The sequence below is a fragment of the Ovis aries genome, chromosome 3 (genome assembly GCF_016772045.2).
Source record: "Ovis aries strain OAR_USU_Benz2616 breed Rambouillet chromosome 3, ARS-UI_Ramb_v3.0, whole genome shotgun sequence".
Classification (NCBI taxonomy): Eukaryota; Metazoa; Chordata; class Mammalia; order Artiodactyla; family Bovidae; genus Ovis; species Ovis aries.
Window position 1 is genome coordinate 707308 of NC_056056.1, and position 17489 is coordinate 724796.

At 69.3% G+C, this 17489-nt stretch overlaps 3 protein-coding genes across 3 annotated transcripts; 1 reads left to right on the plus strand and 2 right to left on the minus strand.

Moving 5' to 3' along the window:
* Window positions 1-2308: 2308 nt before the first annotated feature.
* Window positions 2309-7195, minus strand: SLC34A3 (solute carrier family 34 member 3). The gene is made up of 13 exons (XM_027968301.3): window positions 7082-7195; window positions 6865-6988; window positions 6551-6640; window positions 6023-6151; window positions 5799-5942; window positions 5619-5730; window positions 5335-5530; window positions 5062-5151; window positions 4879-4966; window positions 4529-4696; window positions 4335-4451; window positions 4051-4175; window positions 2309-2896 (listed from the first exon to the last, which is right to left on the minus strand). The coding sequence occupies exons 2-13, from the start codon at window positions 6947-6949 to the stop codon at window positions 2432-2434; spliced, it is 1809 nt and encodes a 602-aa protein (XP_027824102.1). The 5' UTR covers window positions 6950-6988; window positions 7082-7195; the 3' UTR covers window positions 2309-2431.
* A 1863-nt stretch (window positions 7196-9058) lies between these two features.
* Window positions 9059-13805, minus strand: LOC101109086 (RING finger protein 224). Its single transcript, XM_027966057.3, is given in 5 exon segments — window positions 9059-9352; window positions 9355-9638; window positions 10253-10320; window positions 12121-12256; window positions 12565-13805. Coding segments are annotated over 4 exon segments (666 nt in total). The 5' UTR covers window positions 12250-12256; window positions 12565-13805; the 3' UTR covers window positions 9059-9167.
* Window positions 13806-15435: 1630 nt separating this feature from the next.
* RNF208 (ring finger protein 208) lies at window positions 15436-17157 on the plus strand. The gene is made up of 2 exons (XM_015094069.3): window positions 15436-15487; window positions 15694-17157. The coding sequence occupies exon 2, from the start codon at window positions 16193-16195 to the stop codon at window positions 16991-16993; it is 801 nt and encodes a 266-aa protein (XP_014949555.2). The 5' UTR covers window positions 15436-15487; window positions 15694-16192; the 3' UTR covers window positions 16994-17157.
* Window positions 17158-17489: the final 332 nt, after the last annotated feature.

Consider the following 17489-nt stretch of genomic DNA (forward strand, 5'->3'; position numbering starts at 1 on the left):
TGCCCTCCTCGCCCCCCACCCTGGGCTGAGACCCCCACTGGCAGAAGTCTCTGCTTCCTGTGACCAGTGCCCGCAAAGCCGGGAGTTCAGCGTGGCACCCCTGCTTTACAGGTAACAAAACAGTTGTGTCACCCCCCGGTATGAGCCCCAGGGCCCCTCTTGGCACCAGGTTGCCCACCTCACTCTCCCAAAGTGAACACTGGCCGGAAACAAGGCAGCAGGCCTACCCGTGGCCCTCGGCCAAGGACCACAGTTGGCACTGCTGCACAGGGCAGGTTGGGGGGGAGGCCCTGCAGGTCCCCACCCTTGACCAAGGGCGTGCCTGCCGCAGGGTGGAGGTGGGCTCCAGTGAGCCACCGGGTCCAGGCTGGGGGGAGGTCTGGGCCCAGTGGGGCTCTGTGGCCCAGCGGGACGCAAGGCAGAGTGGGCAGGGGCTGTGGGAGTGCGGGGCACCTGGCCCTCCCGCCCGAGCTTGCAGCTGTTGAAGGCGTCCTCAACGACAGCTCTGTTTACCGGTGGCCATGGTCCCAGCGGGAGGCTGCATTACCGCCTGGTTCATGGCCTCAAAGGACCCAGCAGTCAGCCTTTGTGGGCGGCCTCACCCGGCCCCGGAAGGAGAGGTGCACGCGCTGGGTACTTGCTTCCCTTCTCACTGCCTTCCCACCACGGGGAGGGTGAGCCCCCTCCCCCACCGTGTCCCTGGGGAAACAGCCAGGCCCAGCCCCTCCTCAGGGACTTCCATGAGAGTCAGGCTGATATCAGAAGGGCAGCTGTGTCCTGAGGTCACAAAAGTGGGAGGAAGCCAAAAACAGGTACATGGACCTGCCCCAGGGGTCTTGTTCCCACGAGGCCCCTTGTGGGTCTCAGACCAAGCGGCTCGCTCCTCCAGAGGCCAGGGTGAGCCCCAGGCTCAGGAGACCTAGAGGCCTGTTGGGAGGACAGGAGACATGGAGCTGAGAGGGACTGGGGGACACGGGAAGGGGGGTCTGTGAGAACCCGAGTGAGAGGACGCCACTGTGGACAGGAATTGGTTCTGGGGTCCCGGTCTCATCTTCCTGACCATTCACACCTGTCCCCCTATCGGGTTTGGCTAGGCACACCTGGGGGGCTGGGAAGGAAGGTGGCCCCCATCTTCAGGGCAGCATCCCTGGATCAGAAGGTGATCACTGGTCGCAGCTGCAAACCGAGAAACAGGCAACCCATCCCCACCCCCCACCCCCGCCCCCACGCGGGTCCGAGCTGCCCAGCCGTCTGCACATGGGCACACCAAGGCGCCCGAGTTCTGGGGGAGAGACTGGATCTGCCAACACTCTCCTCTCAGGGCTGTGGCGGCACGGGGTCCGGCTGGTGTTGGGGGCAGCCCTAAACCGGAGCGGGGTCAGGTTACCAGCGCCGGGCTCCAGACAAAAGCCTTCCTATGTGGAAACCCGCGGCGCGGGCAGGGGGAGGGCTGGGGGAGGGGGAGGGGAGCCAGCCCCGGGTGGGCACCTGGCCCAGAGACGTTTTACCTAGGTGCTGCCTCCAGGGGCGACCTGCGCCGGGCGTAGCGGGCAGGACCCACTTCCTGGGGTGGGGGCACTGAGCACCTGCTCTGCCCAGAACGGCGGGGTGGCGCCCCTGGCCGCCCCGGTGCAGGCCGGCGGACATGGGTAACCGCGCACTGGCCCGCCGGCTCTGCACCCCCGACCCGCAGCCCCGCGCCGCACCCGCATCCCCGTGCCCCGCAGCGGTGGGCGCCGCGCCGCGGGAGGAAAGCGGGGACGCGGGGGAGCGGGGCACCTCGGGGCCACCCGGTCCTCACCCGTGCCCCCCCCCCCACTCCGCGGCGCACCTGCGGAATTCGGGGCCCCGCAGCGGCCACGTGACGCCCTCCAGGCCGACCGCCGACAGGGGCTGCAGGGCGCCGGAGCTGCCCGCGCGTCCGCCCTCCCTCCCTGCACCACAGGGAAGGCCCCGGGCGCGTCCAGCCTCCCTGGACCCCGAGCTTCTTGCTGCGGGGTCTCCCCGCTCCGGATCGGCCGCACTCAGGGCCTTCTGCCGCCGGCGGCCGTGGAGAGTCAGTCACAGCTCGGGCTTCGGCTGTTTGGCCGCACCTCCGGGGACTTCCAGCTCCTACTCGGGCTCGGCGCTGGCCCCCGAGTGTCCGCTGGGGGGCGGCAAAGGCACTGCCCCACCCCCAGCTCTCTCCCGGGCGGGGTGGGGGTGGGGTGGGGAAAGTTTGGGGTCGAAGGTGGGGTGGAGGGAAGTTGGGTGTCGAGGGGGGCCCTCCCCATGCAGCCCCGGATTGGGGAGAGAAGACGGCCCACACTTGGGTCCAGGCTTTTTTTATTTGCAAAGAAGGCGACCCAGGTGACTCAGAAGTCCGGAGCTACTGGGATCCCCCTGGGCCGCCAGAGGCCAGTGGGGCGAGAGGGTGAGGCACATCCACCCTTCACAACTGCTGGGAGGCCAGAACCTGGGGGTTCTCGTAACAGTGGGCCTCCTTGGCCGCAGCCTGAGGGGGGCTGCAGGCCTTGCAGGGGCAGCAGCGTCTCACCAGGAGGTCCCAGGGCTCCAGAGAGCGGAGCCAGAGGGGCAGCCAGGCCCAGGAGCGCAGGCGGCGGGGCAGCCAGGCGGGCCGGTGCCGCTGCAGGACAGTGACCAGGGCGAAGAGGAGCAGCAGCACTACCAGGGGTGCCCCGACCGCAGCCAGCACTGCGCCCCCCGCCAGGGAGAGCCCAAAGGCGGCCAGTGGCAGCACCAGGAAGCAGAGCAGCAGGTAGGCGACGGCCACCCAGCGGTAGCTGGCGGTCAGGTTCCCAAAGTGCTTGGCCAGCGGGATGGGCAGCCGGAGGATGGGCACCATGTACCACAGCAGGATGCCCGCCAGGTTGAAGAAGAAGTGGATGAGAGCGACCTGGAGGGAGGAAGGACGGGCGGGTGGGACTCAGGAGCCTGGGCTCCGTGGGAGCCATGCTCCTCCCCGTCCTGGCAGAAAGGAGGTGTCCAGGTCTGTCTGAGATGGCCACTGTGGTGGGCATGCTCTCCCCACACCCCACTGTGCCTTGCAGGTTGGGAGCCCAGTGCGGCGTTGCCATGTGGTAACTGTGTCTCTGATAGCTCTGGGGATTCCACCTTCCCCTGAGCCGGCTTCACTTGCCCATGCTTCATCCACGGCGACCCTACTCATGCTCATTCCTCAGTGGGCTTAGCCACTCAGCCCCAGGTTCTGGCCTGGCTCCTGCGAGGAGGAGTTGCGAGGAGGAACACAACTCTCTCCAGGGGTTGCTGGAGAAGTCGAGGAGTTGCTGTGGTGGGTGCATTCCGGAGGGCTTCCTGGAGGAGGGGGATCAGGGCCCTGCACTGGGAGGTTCTAAATGGACAGAGATGGAGCTGAGGCAAGAGAGCAGGTGGGAGTTGGGGAGCGCTGGGGTTCATCTCTTCTTGTGGGCAGCAGCCCAGTGAGATCCAGGCCTTCTAGAGCCGCACCTATGAGGGCACTGGGATGGAGGCAGTGGGGCCCAAGGGGCTACCTGTAGAGAATCAGGGGGACTGGATGGGACTGGGCGTGGGGCTCAGAGCTGGGGGGCTGGCGGGAGGCGTCCTGGAGGCAGAATTGGGACTGAGTAGGAGTGCATGGAGGGAGCTGGGGAGTTGTCCAAGTGGGGACCTGTGCCGCTTAGGCCGCTGGGGGGTGGAGGGCATCCCAGAGGTGGTGAGATGGAGAGGCTTGAGGCCACAGCGGCCCCTCAGGAAAGCCGCCAGCTGGAACCGGGAAGAAGGCCTGGGGCTACAGGGTCCTGGAAATAATGAGGTTGCAGGGGAAGAGGGGAAGGCCTGGGACCCCGAGGAGTCCCACAGGGCCCTTGGGGTCCCAGGAGGCGAGGCTGTGGGCTTGAGTGGGCAGCCAGAGGTGGAGTCCAGGAGAGCCGAGGCCTGAGGCCCCAGGACACACGTCCCACCACCAGCCTACAGGACCGGACAGGAGGGGGTCTGACCCAGAGCGGAAGCCCCAGCCCACACTGGGAGTGGAGGGGCCTGCAGGCCGGGGAGGGTGCAGGAGGGCGGTACCTGGACGGCGCTGAGCAGCATGTCCGAGGGGCTGGCCAGAGCTGCCAGCAGGGCCGTGGTGGTGGTGCCAGTGTTGGAACCCAGGAAGAGAGGGTACGCTCGCTCCAGGCTGATCACCCCGACCCCTGGGGGAGCCAGGGGTCATCACGGGCCCTGAACCCACCCACCACCCACCCGGGAAGAGAGGGTACGCTCGCTCCAGGCTGGTCACCCCGACCTCTGGGGGAGCCGGGGGTCATCACGGGCTCTGAGCCCACCCCCCAGGTGCTGCGGGCTCTGCTCACCGATGAGCGGCACGATGGCTGCAGTGAAGACGCTGCTGCTCTGGAGCACGAAGGTCAGGCCGGCGCCCACGAGCATGGCCAGGTAGCCGCTGAGCCAGCCAAATGGGCGGGGGAAGTCTGCGAAGCGAGACCCATTGACCCCGAGCCCCGCTTCCCCGCCCCCACCTCCGCGGCGGCCCCGCTTCCCGCCGCACCAGCGTTGATGACCGTCCTCACGGCCTGGGCGACGCGGCCCCGCAGAGTGGAGTTGAGCAGCTTGACAATGAGGACGAGGCAGGAGCAGAGCACGAGCAGGGAGGCGGCCAGCAGGATGAGGCCCACGGCCAGGTCCGCGAGCGCCGTGCCGGCGAACAGGTGGCGGCCTGGGGCAGGGCGGGGGCAGGTGAGCCGCGGCCAGCGCGGGGCGGGCGGGGGCGCGCGGGGCGGCGGGGGGCGGCGGGGGACGGCGGGGGCGCGCGGGGCGGCGGGGGCGCGCGGGGCGGCGGGGGCGCGCGGGGCGGCGGGGGCGCGCGGGGCGGCGGGGGCGCGCGGGGCCGGGCCTCACAGGGCACGGGCCCCTCAGACGCAGAGCCGTTCTTCCCAGGGCAGGGGACCCCCGCCGCCGCTCCGCAGTGGCTGCTGTTCCCCGCGGCCTGGGAAGACAAGGTGGTGGGGCTCAGGACGGGGTCAGAGTAGGCGGGGCCGGGTAATTCAGTGGGTCTGGGGTCAGGGATCAGCGGCACCTCACCGTCTGCTCCCTGGTGCCGCACCATCGCTTAATAAGGCTCCGGTTGGTGGCGTTGCCCGTAGCACTGCCCATAAGGACATCAGCGTCCAGCTGGGAACAGAGGATCCGGGACTGGCGTCAGTTCCTCAGGACTGGCCTGGGGCTCGGAGGACTGCAGCCAGGTCCACCGTGCTTGCCCCACCCGACCCTGGGCCCAGACTGGTCTCCCCAGCAAAGCCCTTCCAGCAGGGCCCTGGCTTGTGGGTCCTGCCAGAAAGGAGCGAGCCGCCTCACCTGCACGATGAGGTGTGTGAGCGGCCGGGTCAGCACCTTGAGGATGTCGGGCGCGTGCCCCCCGGGCTGCAGGTTGGCGGCACCCAGCATCAGCGCACTGAGCCTCTCCAGGGGGGCTGCAGCACTCTCCAGCGGCAGCAGAACCAGCGCCGTGAGCCAGTTGAAGATGCCGTGCACAGCCGAGCCGCCGAAGGCTCTGGGGTCGCACAGAGGCAGCTGGGTGCCGGCCTTGGCCACCACCCGGATTGCCACCCCAGGCCCTGCCTGCCCCTTACCCCGCTCACCTCCGAAACTCGTCCCGGTCCCCCGACTGTGCCATCGAGACCAGGGTGCTGGTGATGGATGTGCCCACGTTGACACCCATGATGATGGGCACAGAGGCCCGGACGGTCAGCACTGTGGGGGCGCGGCGTCAGCTAGCCGCCGCCACCCCCCCACCATCCCGGGAGGGGAGGGGCACTCACGCTTGGAGGCCACCATGCTGACCACGATGGAAGAGGATGTGCTGGAGCTCTGCACCAAGACGGTGACCAGCACGCCAATGACCAGTCCCGCTACAGGGTTGGACAGCACCACGTTATCCTTGAAGATGTCTCCAGTTACTTTGCCTGCGCCCGGGAGACAGGTGTCCTGAGGCTGGGGAGGCCGGGCTGGCCACCAGCCCGCAGCCACCTGTCGGGTCACTCACTGCCTAGCAGCTGGAAGGCGGAGCTGAGGATGTCCAGGGAGCAGATGAAGAGGTAGAGGCCGCCCAGCAGCCCGCAGGCCTTGAGGAAGCCGGTGAGCACCCGCAGCGCCCTGCCGGCTGCACTGAGCTCTGAGGACACAGGGCAGGGCGGTCCTTGGCGGGTCCCGCCCTCCTGTGCACCCCTCCCGTGCACCCTCCCGTGCACCCCTCCCAGGCCCCTTCCTTTTCTCCCTATTCCCAGGGCAGGGCCTCAATCCCCCTTGTCTGTCCCTTGGCAGAATGCTTAGGCTGACAGCCCTGTGGGGTCTCCTGGGAGCCTGACTGCCCACAGGACGGAGGAGGAGGACCAGCGCGGCGGGCAGCCGTCCTGCTGAAGGGCCGGGTGCCCTGGTTGGGGTCTGCGGTGCGCTTCCGTGGGGCCTGTTGGAGCAAAGCCCCTCCTCGCTCTCTCCTTAAGAACCCTCTCCAGACTCACACCCGGCAAGGTGGAGCCGTGCTGGACCGACTACCCGCTACCTCCAAACCTACCTCTCCAGGCCTGTCCGGGGTCCTTCAGCTGAGGGAGGGCCCAGGGGTCCATGTCTCTGTCTTCCAGTATGGAGGCAGAACCAGAGATCCCTGCAGGGGTCGGGGTCAGCTAGGGCCAGGGACCTTCTGGACACCTTCAGCCCCGAAGCACAGGGGCTTGGGGTGAGGGATGGCAGCGGGAAGGAAGGGTCTGGCCGTGGGCTCTCCTGGGGACCGGCTGGTACCCCTCTCCCAGCTTCCCCAGTGTGATGAGTCAGGGGCCAGGTGGGTGGGCAGGGACGCCGGTTGAGGTTGGGACCCTGGGTCTCTGGTACCTGTGTTTCCCAGCCTCTGGTCCACCAGGCCAACTGTGTCCAGAGGGGCGGGAGGGGCCGGGCCACCGGTGAGGGGATGCGGCATGGATTTCAAGCAGGAACAGACCCAGGCCCAAACCCAGATCTGCCGGGGAGAAGGGCAGTTCAACGCTGCCCCCTGCCCGCCAGCTCTTGGGGTGTCCTGGCCTGAGAGCTTCCCACTGTCCCCCCTTCCCACCTGCTGTTGGCCTCAGCGGTCTCCCCCTTCCTCCTTCTGCAGGGGGATGGCTACAGTGACCCCAGGTGGCTGTTAGGTGAGCTCAGTCCGGTCTGGGGGCACAGAGTGGAGGAAGCCCTGGCTCGCTGCTGATTCTGGCTGGAGGAAGGGCTGGTGGGTGACCCAGGGTGCTATGGCGTAGCCTGAAGTGGCCGGGACTCCGGGGCGTCTCCGATTGGGTGTCACAGAGGCCACTGCAGACGGTCACAGCTTAGACTTTGGCATTTGGTACCAAACGGCAACGTCTCCACTTGATAAGGGCCCATTCCCAGTGATGGGGAGCAGGACAAGAGGCTTGATGCCCCACCCCACCTCAAGGCTCCCTCCTCAGCCTGCTGGGCCTGGACCCCCAGGGTCTGGGTCCTGGGGAGCCTGCGGTAACCCCTCCCTCTGGCTGCCCCCAAACTGGTCTCTCAACCTCAGCTGCTGGAGAGTGAGGTGGGCGCTAAGCCCTGGGCCCTGACCCCAGTGTCCTGGGCCCCCGCCTGGTTCTAGAAGCTCCTACCTGTGTGGGCAGTGAGGGGCACCTTCGGGGAGGAGACACGGGCTGAGAGCAGCTGCAGGTCAAAGATCGGCTGGGCGCGCACATGACCTGCCGTGTACTGAGCCCATTAATGTTTACCCAGGAGCCAAGGGCCCCCCAGGGGTACCATCGCAGCCCTGGGTGCCGGCCTCTTCCAGGCCCCACCGTCACCCAGGGGTGAGCAGGGCTGGGCAGCCGGCTCCCAGAGCTGGGCTCCCGCACGTGGACGCCTGAGGGACATGGCGGGATGCTGCATGCTGGCCGCCTGTGGCGGGCAGGATGCTGGCACTCTGGCCGGCCGTCCTGGGGACCCCCCGGGAAGGCTGCTCTCATCTCTGCAGGCCTTCTCGTGCCTGTCCTGCCGCGGTCACGTGGCCAGAAGGAAGCTCTTTGCACCAGGTGGGCTGGGAGGGCAGCAACCCCTGAGGTCACCCAGTTCAGGGCTGGGCCTGGCAGAGCTCCCACCCAGCGGCGCAGCCCCAGAGGGGGCCAGCAACGGTCACAGTCACAGGCGTCCCTGCCTTCTCCCACTCCAGGCCACACTGCTGCTCAGCCCAGCACCCGAGCCCACCCGGTTCTCTCCCCAGCTGGTCCGGCCCCCTCATTCACAGGTGCCTCTTTCTGGAGTCGGGCCCCTCCTCACTCCGGGTATGTGGGGAGGGGGAGCAGCCCCGCCCCAGCCGGCTGCTGCCTCGAGCCCCTGCCTGCTGTCCACCAACCACCGGGGCTGGGGGACTTTGTCCCCATGAAGGAGGAACTTTCCGACTGTCCTCTCAGCACATTCTCTGGCCTGTCCCTCCCATCCTGCCCCCCACGGCTGGGGCGGGCCCCTCGGCCCTTCCAGGGGTCCTGAGCAACAGCCCCTTCCCGCGGCGGGGAGGTGGGCGTGCGGCAGTCAGACCGGTGGGGTCTGTCTCTGGTCCCTCTGAGGGTCTGTGTGGCCACCCCCGGGAGGCACAGGATGCCACAGGCCCGGGGCGGGGCCGGCTGTCGTGAGCGCCCCCCGCAGTCACCCCCCGGCCTGGAGTTCCTTGCACACCTACAGCAGCGGCAGCCACCGTGCTTGTCGTCCCCAAACCACCGGACACACCGCGAGCTGGGGGCAGGGAGCGGGTGGGCTTCACAGAGGGTGAAGGCAGAGACCCTCCAGCTGGGCTCAGGGCTCTGTAAGGAGGGGCCCTCCTCCAGCAGGCCAGGAGCGGCCTCTGCTGGGCCTGCCCCCCAGCCTGCAGCCCCGGCCCGGACACTGGCCCCCAGACAGTTGCAGGAGCTGCCTCTGAGCTGCGTCCAGACCTGCGCTGGGCTCGTGGGACTCTGACAGCAGCGCCCCCGCAGGGCACACAGACCCCCGTGGGGCCTGGGGCCTGGCCTGGATTCCAGCTCCTGCAGGGGTGCACGGCGCTGTGGGCACAGCTCACCACCTTAGAGGGTGGCCCCGGGGCAAGAACACGGGGCTGTTTCGGGAAGCCTGTGCCTCGTGCTGCAGGCCAAGGCTCCCTTCCGAGGGGCAGCGCCGAGCAACGCTCAGAGCTGGGGGCTGCCTGGGGGACCCCAGCAGAGGCTGCGGCAGGCCGGGCAGCAGCCTCCGGGCTGGGGGAAGCGGGGCAGGGGCTCCGACGCGGGGAGGAGCCTGGCCGGTTGCTGAGTAACAGCGGGGCTGCCCTTGCGGGGCCCGGGAGGGTGAGGCTCCAGGCGAGACGGCCCCCGCCCGCCCTGACGGCCAGGAAGGCAGCCAGGTCGAGGTCCAGCATGGCCACCCCTCCGCGGGGCACGGGCGTGCTCTGGCGGCGCTGCGGGCAGGGGACCCAGCGCTGCTCGGGGGCCGGTGCAGCCAGCCGCCGCACGCACGCCTGGCAGACAGTGTGGCCGCAGTAGAGGCGGCGGGGCAGGTGCCCGGCGAGGTCATAGGCCGAGTAGCAGACGACGCAGTCACCGCGCTGGGGCCCAGTGGCCGCGGCCTCTTCAGAGGCTGAGTGCCCCTCTGGCAGCAGCATCCTGGGGAGGGATACGGAGCGGGTAAGGTATGGCCTCTGCAAGCATTCCCCGGGTTTGGGCTCAGCAGGGGAAGTGCTCCCCCGGCCCCAGAGGACCGGAATCCAGGCCTCTGCAGGCCTGAGAGGTGGGCAGTGGCCCGTGGGGCTGGCCGACACCGGGGCCTGGGCACAGCCTCAGTCCTCGTGACTGCTGGTCGGGCAGCGCCCTGGCCTGCGGCCCAGCCTCGGTGGCCCTTGGGCACCCTCCCAGGCTCGTACCCACCCCCCAGCCACTTGCTCGAGCCCCAGGTCTGTCTTACCTGCATCTGCTCTGCCAGGTGGCTGTGTCCAGAACGAGGGTGGCCAGGGGCAGGCTGGGGGGACCCGGGGCGCCTGGGGCTCCCTCCCTGGGGCTCACGTTACTGGCTGAACATGGACCAGTCAGCGAGGAGGCAGGTGGTGGCTGCAGGCTGCGTGGGCTCCCCTTTCAGCCTCAAAGCGCTTGCAACTGGATCCACCAACACCACCAACTGGGCTGGAGACGCCCCCGCTCCACCCCCCGACGCTGCGTAGCACTGCCCAGCTTCCTGCCTCGAGACCCGGCCCTGCGCCCACTCACACTCGACCGCCACTCACCACAGGAAAGCTTTCTGGCTCCCACCTGGGTGCTGCGGGCTCTTCAGCACTCGGTTCCTCCAGGAAACCTGCCAGGACCCCCACAAGCTCAGAGCCCCGAGGGGCCCCCCACTCCGTGGCTCAGCCACTGCGTGTGTGTCCGTGCTGAACTGTCACAGTGCCCTTTTGTCCCCTCGGCGTTTCCATCACAAGCTAGCCCCACGAGGAGGCCCGCAAGCACAGGAGTGGAGAGACCACCCAGCAACCCCCAGGCGCAGGGTGCTGTGGAAAGCCCCTGGCGCCCCTTCAGAGGCCACCTCCCCCTGGCATACACCTGGCCAAGGCCCCAGGGCCAGCCCGGTGGCATAGCAGGATGGGGTGTGTCAGGGAGGGCTGGGAGGGGGTCAGACCCCAGAACCTCCCCCGCTGGAGGAGGCCAAGGGCCAGAAGGCCCCTCCTCACTCCCACCACCCTGGCAGTCCTCTGCCTCCTGGGCTGGTTGGACGGGTTTCTGTGGCCGCCCCGGGTGGGGTCATCTTCCTGTGGGGGCCAGCCAGGGGCAGGGGCCGGGAACCTGGCATGTCTGAGTCCCCATGTAGTCAGGCCAATGACATGTCTGCCCACACCCAGAGACCGGTCCTGCCACGCGGCCAGTCACCAGGGGTCAGGGGAGGGCTGTCACCGGGACCCGTCCATCCTGCGAGGCCAGCTCGCCTTCTCCAGCTGTCTGCCCCATCCCAGAAACATCAAGGCACCTAGTGCTGGCCTAGATGCTCCCCCTGCACACGCGCTTTCCTGCCTCACCCCAGGCCCGAGGGGCTCAGCACCCCCGGCCTCCCACGCAGGCGTGCCGTGCTGCCCAGACAGCTGGGAGACGGGTCTGGCCCAGCACTGTCTGCCCACCTCTACAGAGCCCGGGCCCCAGAGGCAGGACAGTGGGGAACAGCACATGGCAGATGCCAGGGACCAGGGTGATCTGTGGGAAACCAGAAAGACACACAGGCAGGGCAGTGACTCACGGGTGGGCCGGGCCAGGTGCGGGGCCCCGGGCTCCCACCCCCGGAAACCTGCCTGCGCTGGTCCCACCCGCCACAGTGCTGCCAACCGGGCCCTCCTCCGGGAGGCTTGTCTCGGGCTCAGCACCCTGTTCCACGCACAGCATCCTCCTGCTGTCTAACTTGCCCCCAACTGGCCTTCCTGTCCAGCCCACGGGCCAAGCTGAGGCCGCAGGTCAGGTTGTCCTGAGGCTGCCCCGCCCGTGACTGTCCCACAGAGGCTGGCGGTCTCTGGCCGCATTTAGCCCGGGACCCTCCCCAAGGGGACAGTGGCAAGGAAGAAGTGTCCAGGAGGGAGCTCGCACAGCTTTATTGCTTGGGCCTGGGCCTCGAAGAGGCGGTCAAGGGTGCCCCCAGCACGGGCAGTGCCCAGGGCTCCATTCCAGGGGCCTGGGCCCGACATGTCAGCCTTCCCGGTGGGTTGGGTGCAGCTGTCCAGGGAGGGGAGCGGCCAGTGCCTGTGACGCCGCCACAGTGGCGGTCCCAGCTGTCCAGGCCCTGGCCACGGCCGCCTGAGCGGAGGCCGGCTGGCGGCGCCAGGCCTCGGGGCCGGCGGGGGCCGGGCTAGCAGACGACGCAGCAGCAGCTGTGGCAGCGGCAGAAGCGGGGGCAGTGGCAGCAGGGACAGCAGGGACAGCACCAGCAGTGGTGCGCGATGTCGTCGCCGCGCCCCACGGGCGGCGGGCCGGCGTAGGCCAGGCCTGCCGGGCGCTGCCCGCTGCCGCAGGGCTTGCAGGGCTGCTGACAGGCTGGCTGGCCCCGGACGGAGGCAGCCTCCTTGGCGCCCTGGGGCCCTGGGGCCTCCTCCAGAGGCTCCCGGGTGCAGGAGCTCACCGGCAGAGGCTGCGACTCTGCGGAGGATGAGCCCGCCTTCAGCTGCTGCCCCAGCTCAGGCCGCAGGTGAGCCCTCGGGATGCTTATGTGGGCATACGGGTTCTTGACGAGTGTCTCATGGGGGTCCATGGCCCTGCTGGCAAAGGTGAGCAAAGGAGACAAAGTCAGCTCCGGGGAGGGCAGCAGCTGCATCCCCAGGTAAGCCAGGCTGTGGAAGCGCCTGAGTGTGCAAGGCCTGTGTGTGTGTGTGTGTGTGTGTGTGTGTGCGCAAGATGGCAGAGTATAGGGACCATGAGGGCCAGCATCTCTCAGCTGTCCCCAGGTGTCCGCCACCCTCCCTGAGTGGCAGGGCCCTGTGATGGAGCTGGAAGTGGGGCGGGGGCTGGGAGACACAGCTAGGCTGGTCTGACCACGGGTGGGGAAGTCCCTCAGCCCAGGACCCACCTGGAGCTGCGGTGGCGGCGAGCTGTCCTCTTGCCCAGGTCCTTGCTCCTGTGAGCTGAGCCTCCAGTAGCTGACTTTTTCCTCCTGGGGAGGGGCGGGGCCTCGGGCGGGGCTCAAAGACAGGGTTCCCAAGATGCCAGGAGGCCCCAATCCTGCAGCACAGCAGCCACCCACCTTTCCTTTCCTGGATGGGCGGTGGCCAGGCCTGGGCTCCCGGGGACCCTGCCAGCCTGGCTGATTCAGCCTTGACCCATCTGGGGCATGTCCAGGCCTTCCGGGAGCCGGCAGGTCAACGGAATGCAGGACAGGAGCGTGGGTCAGGCCCGCAGATGATCTGGGGCCTGGCCGTCACCCACAGCCTCAAAGCCACTGCTTTGAAGCAGAGGGAGGGGGCTGCACGGTGACCTGAGCCTCTTGCCCGCAGGCAGAGACCAGGGCATTACTGAGCACGCTGCTCTGCTCGGAGGCTTACTGTGTTTCTAACTGATGAAAGATGTTTGGTTTGCATACCTTTGCCGATAAAACTTATCTCACTACTGGCAACATGAGTTTCATACACAAGTGGTGTTTCCTGCTCATTTCTGAAACTAGTTTTGCTCTGGTGGGGGAGGGGGGGCCTGTGGACAACCCCCCGTCTCTCAGGGGCCGCATCCTCGGCCCTCCCACCTCCCCCAGCTCCACGTCCTAGGTGGCGCCTGGCGCCTGCCACGCCCTGGGGTCGCTGTGTGCGGGGTCACAGCGGACGTGCGCTCTCGGCGCAGGGCCTGGCACTGGCGAGCTCCGCCTGGGGCGGCCGGGCCCGCACCCCTCGTCCTTCGCGCTCGGGGGCAGGGGGCGCCTCCGGGAAGGGCGGGGTCCAATCAGACGTGGTCCAGAGGCCAGCTGACCCGCGCGGCCGGTGTGGGGCCAGTCAGACCGGTCTGGGCACAAAGTCTACCCATGCGGCAAGGGATGCGGGGGGAACGGGGCCAGAGCCGGAATCGGGGGGCCGACGGCGCAGGCCCACCGCGCAGCTCAGGGCCCACCGCGCAGGCTCCGCGGGCCCGCCCGCCGCCCCACAGCGTCCGCCGCGGCGGAGGGGCGGGGGCCGGCGCGTGCGCAAACCTGGCCTGGAAGGACGCGGGCGGCTGGTGCGGACTGTAGTCCCCAGAAGCCTCCGCGCTCGAGGGTTTTCCCAAAGACCAGGCTCGGGGTCAGCGGGCCCCTTCCCGCCAGACCCGGGCTTGGGCCGCCCCGGCGCTGAGCTTCCGGGCCCGGGCGGGGCGGGGGCTCGGGCACGGGGCGGGGCCTCGAGATGGGGCAGGAGGGGCCTGAGTAGAGCCGCTGCCCAGGCTGGACCCCGAGCCCTCCCCCGGCGGAGGCTGCCTCAGTTTCCCGGCCTTCGGGCCAGGGCCCCTCGCTGCCCCTCCCTTGGGCACCTGCTCACGTGCACAGCTCTCACACTCGAGTGGTGGGTGACACTGAAGGGCAGGCGCTAGACTGAGGCCTCAGAGAGAGCAAAGTTGGGCCTGTGGGCCCAGAACGCCTTTCCAGCCTCCTGCCCATGTGGGGCCCTTCATCAGGAATGCCGACCGCGCTGGGCTCTGCTGCCCTGCAGGAGCTGGGCTTAAGTCTATAGCCAGGGGCACTCTGGCCTGTAACAGAGCAGAGCAGCTGTGGCTAGAGGGGCTGGGTCTGTCCAGGGTCAGAAGCAGGGCCCAGTGCTGGTCAAAGGAACGCCGGCAAGCCACGTCGTGGCTACGGTAGGTTAAGGAAAGGCACTCTGGAGGCCCAGGCCACTCCAGTTCCCTGCCCTCCCTCTCACCTGACAGCGCCTCACAGGCAGAGGGTGTGTCCTGGGGGGGCAGGGAAGTCTGGCGAGGAAGCAGCTGAAAGGAATGGGGCCTTGCTGGGTGGGGTCGGGTTAGCCCACAGCTGTCTGATGGCCTGGCACCTGCTGACCTGCTAGGGTGCCGGAAAGGCCTCTCCGCCCATCCGGGTAGTGCGTGTCCTCCGTGAGCTGCCCCGTGGGGCCTGTCCTGCCATCGGTCTGACCTGCTGCGCACCCCTCGCACCACCCACGTGTCCCAGCGTCCTGTCCTTGGAGCACTCCCAGCCAGGGTTCCTGTCCTTGGAGCACTCCCAGCCAGGGTTCCTGTCCTTGGAGCACTCCCAGCCAGGGTTCCTCCATCGTCCACTCCTTCGATGCACACTTGCCCACCCCTGCTCACCCTCTTCTGCCCTCAGCCGGCCTGAGCTGGGCACCTGTGAGCCGGAACAGCCCGGAGGCATTCTCTAGGGGCCGAGGGGAAGGCAGTCCTCCAGAGACTCTGCCTGACGGTGGGGCCCCAGGGCCTGCTTTCCTGGGAGCACCCTAGGGCTCCCTCTCCCCTTCCTCCCTCTGGTATTGTGGGATCTCAGAGTACTCCTTCCCTTCCAGAATCGGGGCAGGGGGCTTGACCAGGACCCAGGGTCAGCAGGCGGGGCCGGAGGTGGGGAAGACGGGAGGAGGCCTGCCGTGGGGATCCCGACTCCCACGGGGCCCGCGGGGGGAGGGGGAGGACGACCCCCAGAGCGGGCGCCAGGCCCGCGGCGGATCGAGGGGCGGCAGAGAGACTGGCCCCGCCCCGCGGACCCCGCGCGGGTCCCCAGACGGGGGGTGGCGCTGCGGGCGCCGCGCGCACTGCGGTCCCCGCGCCTCCGCCGCAGAGCGCGCCACGCTCCGCACGCACCTGCCGCCGCCGCCGCCGCCGCCGCGCCGAGCCCCGCGCCCGCGCCCCACGCCCCCGGGAGCCGCCGCGGCCCGGCCATCGCCCGAGGTCGCCGCCGGAGCCTTCGGAGCCGCCGAGCCAAGGCTCGGGCGCCGCATCCAGGCCTGCCTTTGAGACAACCTCTGCGGAGGCGGCGGCGCGCGGCCCGGCCCGGGAACGCCAGGCTGGGGCAGGTGAGTGCGGGCGGGGCGGGACAGCGCGGGGTCTTCGCTCGCCTGCCTCCACTCCTGGGCAGAGGTCGGGCCTCGGGCGCGAGGGGCTACGGAAGGGGCTGGGTTCCGAGTCTGTCGAGGGTCGGGGTCAGAGGTCGGGGGCCCTGTCTTTTGTGCGCGGTGAGGGTGGGCCCAGGTGCTGACCTCACGCCGTCTCTCACCTGCAGCTCCGGCCCAGCCCCGGCCTCTCCTGTGCTTCCGCCGCCAACCCCGAGCTTGCCGCCCGGGTCCTTTGGCGGCCAGCGCTCAGGCTAGCTGCCTTCCCTGGGCGCCCTGTCCTGGAGCCATGGGGCCCACCTAGCCCCTGCCTGCCCGGATGTCCGGGCCCCGGTACGGCTGATCTCGGCTACAGGGGGACCTCCTGCAACGCCCCCTGGCCAGCCTCAGAGGCCAGAGACCCTGGGTGAGCCCCTGGGCCCGACCCCCGGCCCAGGGCAACCGCCCACACCCCCCTGCCCCTCTCCTCCTCCCCCACCCCTTCCTCCTCCCCCGCGGACCGGACCTGAGAAGCCACTGTGGCCGCTGGGGGGGGCCCTTCCCCCCAAGCTTTTGCCCACCTCCTCCAGGAGTCCACAGGGCAGCCAGGATGCTGTCCCCTCGCTGCCCCCCCGGCCCCACCCAACTCCCCCCGTCCCCCGAGCACCCAGTCTGACTGGAGACAGCCGGATGCCGGCTGACCTGGGGCCTGAGGCGGGCGGTGGCTGGCCGGGCTTCCTCATGTCCTGCCTGAAGGGCCCGCATGTCATCCTCAAGATGGAGGCCATGAAGATGGTCCACCCTGAGAAGTTCCCTGAGCTGCAGGCGGCCACCCCCTGCTTCCCGCCCGCGCCCCGGCCCGCCCCGGCCCTCGCGCCCAAGCGAGCCTGGCCCTCAGACACAGAGATCATCGTCAACCAGGCCTGTGGGGGGGACATGCCGGCCCTGGAAGGGGCGCCCTGCACCCCGCCCCTGCCACGGCGGCCCCCCAAGGGCAGCACTGAGCTGGGCTTCCCCCGGGGGGCGCCGGCGGACGAGGTCATCGTGAACCAGTACGTGATGCGGCCCGGCCCTGCGGCCCCGGGGGCCCCTGCGGCAGCGGTGGCCGCGGCCCCGGGGGAGCCTCTGGAGTGCCCAACGTGCGGGCACACGTACAACGCCACGCAGCGGCGGCCCCGCGTGCTGTCCTGCCTGCACTCCGTGTGCGAGCAGTGCCTGCAGATCCTCTATGAGTCCTGCCCCAAGTACAAGTTCATCTCCTGTCCCACCTGCCGCCGTGAGACTGTGCTCTTCACGGACTACGGCCTGGCCGCGCTGGCCGTCAACACGTCCATCCTGAGCCGCCTGCCGCCCGAGGCGCTGACCGCCCCGTCGGGTGGCCAGTGGGGTGGCGAGCCTGAGGGCAGCTGCTACCAGACCTTCCGGCAGTACTGCGGGGCTGCGTGCACGTGCCATGCGCGGAACCCGCTGTCTGCCTGCTCCATCATGTAGCGCCCGCCCGCCCGCCACCGCCCGCCGGTCCCTGCTTGCTGCTGCTTCAGGGATCTGGCCCTGCCCTGTTGCCCGCTAACCCCTTGCCCACCACAGCTTCTGGCCCCACCCGCGTGGCATTGTCGCTGCAGCCAACTCTGCCATTAAAACTGTTTGCCAAAGTCTGCACCTCGTGCCCTGCACCGGAGCCGAGGCCTGCTCACAGGCCCGGGCCGGGGGGGGAGTGGACACCCAGAGCGGCAGCCCTGGTGGGGTCCAGGCTGAGCAACCGGAGCGAGGCCAGATACTGGGGGTCAGCCTGCTCTGCTCAGTGGGGCCCAGGTGGGGCCTGCGTGTGCGTGTGTGAGCCACCTGTGTGCTCCGGGCAGGCCTGTGGGAGCAACTGGGCGGAGCAGGGCCGGCTGGACAAAGGGAGGGCACGGGAGGGCACCTTCTCTGCGCTGGGCCCTGGGTGTGAGTGCAGCCGGGGGCACGAGGCAGCCCACCTGGGCCGCGG

Bases quoted from the DNA above. Each gene is read 5' to 3' on its own strand.
- SLC34A3 (XM_027968301.3), bottom strand. From the start codon at position 6,949: ATGCCGCATCCCCTCACCGGTGGCCCGGCCCCTCCCGCCCCTCTGGAC. The intron at 5,531-5,618 runs GTGAGCGGGGTA...GTGCGACCCCAG, and splicing joins GACCGGGACGAGTTTCGGAG to AGCCTTCGGCGGCTCGGCTG. The intron at 5,152-5,334 runs GTGAGGCGGCTC...CTCTGTTCCCAG, and splicing joins TCACACACCTCATCGTGCAG to CTGGACGCTGATGTCCTTAT.
- RNF208 (XM_015094069.3), top strand. From the start codon at position 16,193: ATGCCGGCTGACCTGGGGCCTGAGGCGGGCGGTGGCTGGCCGGGCTTC.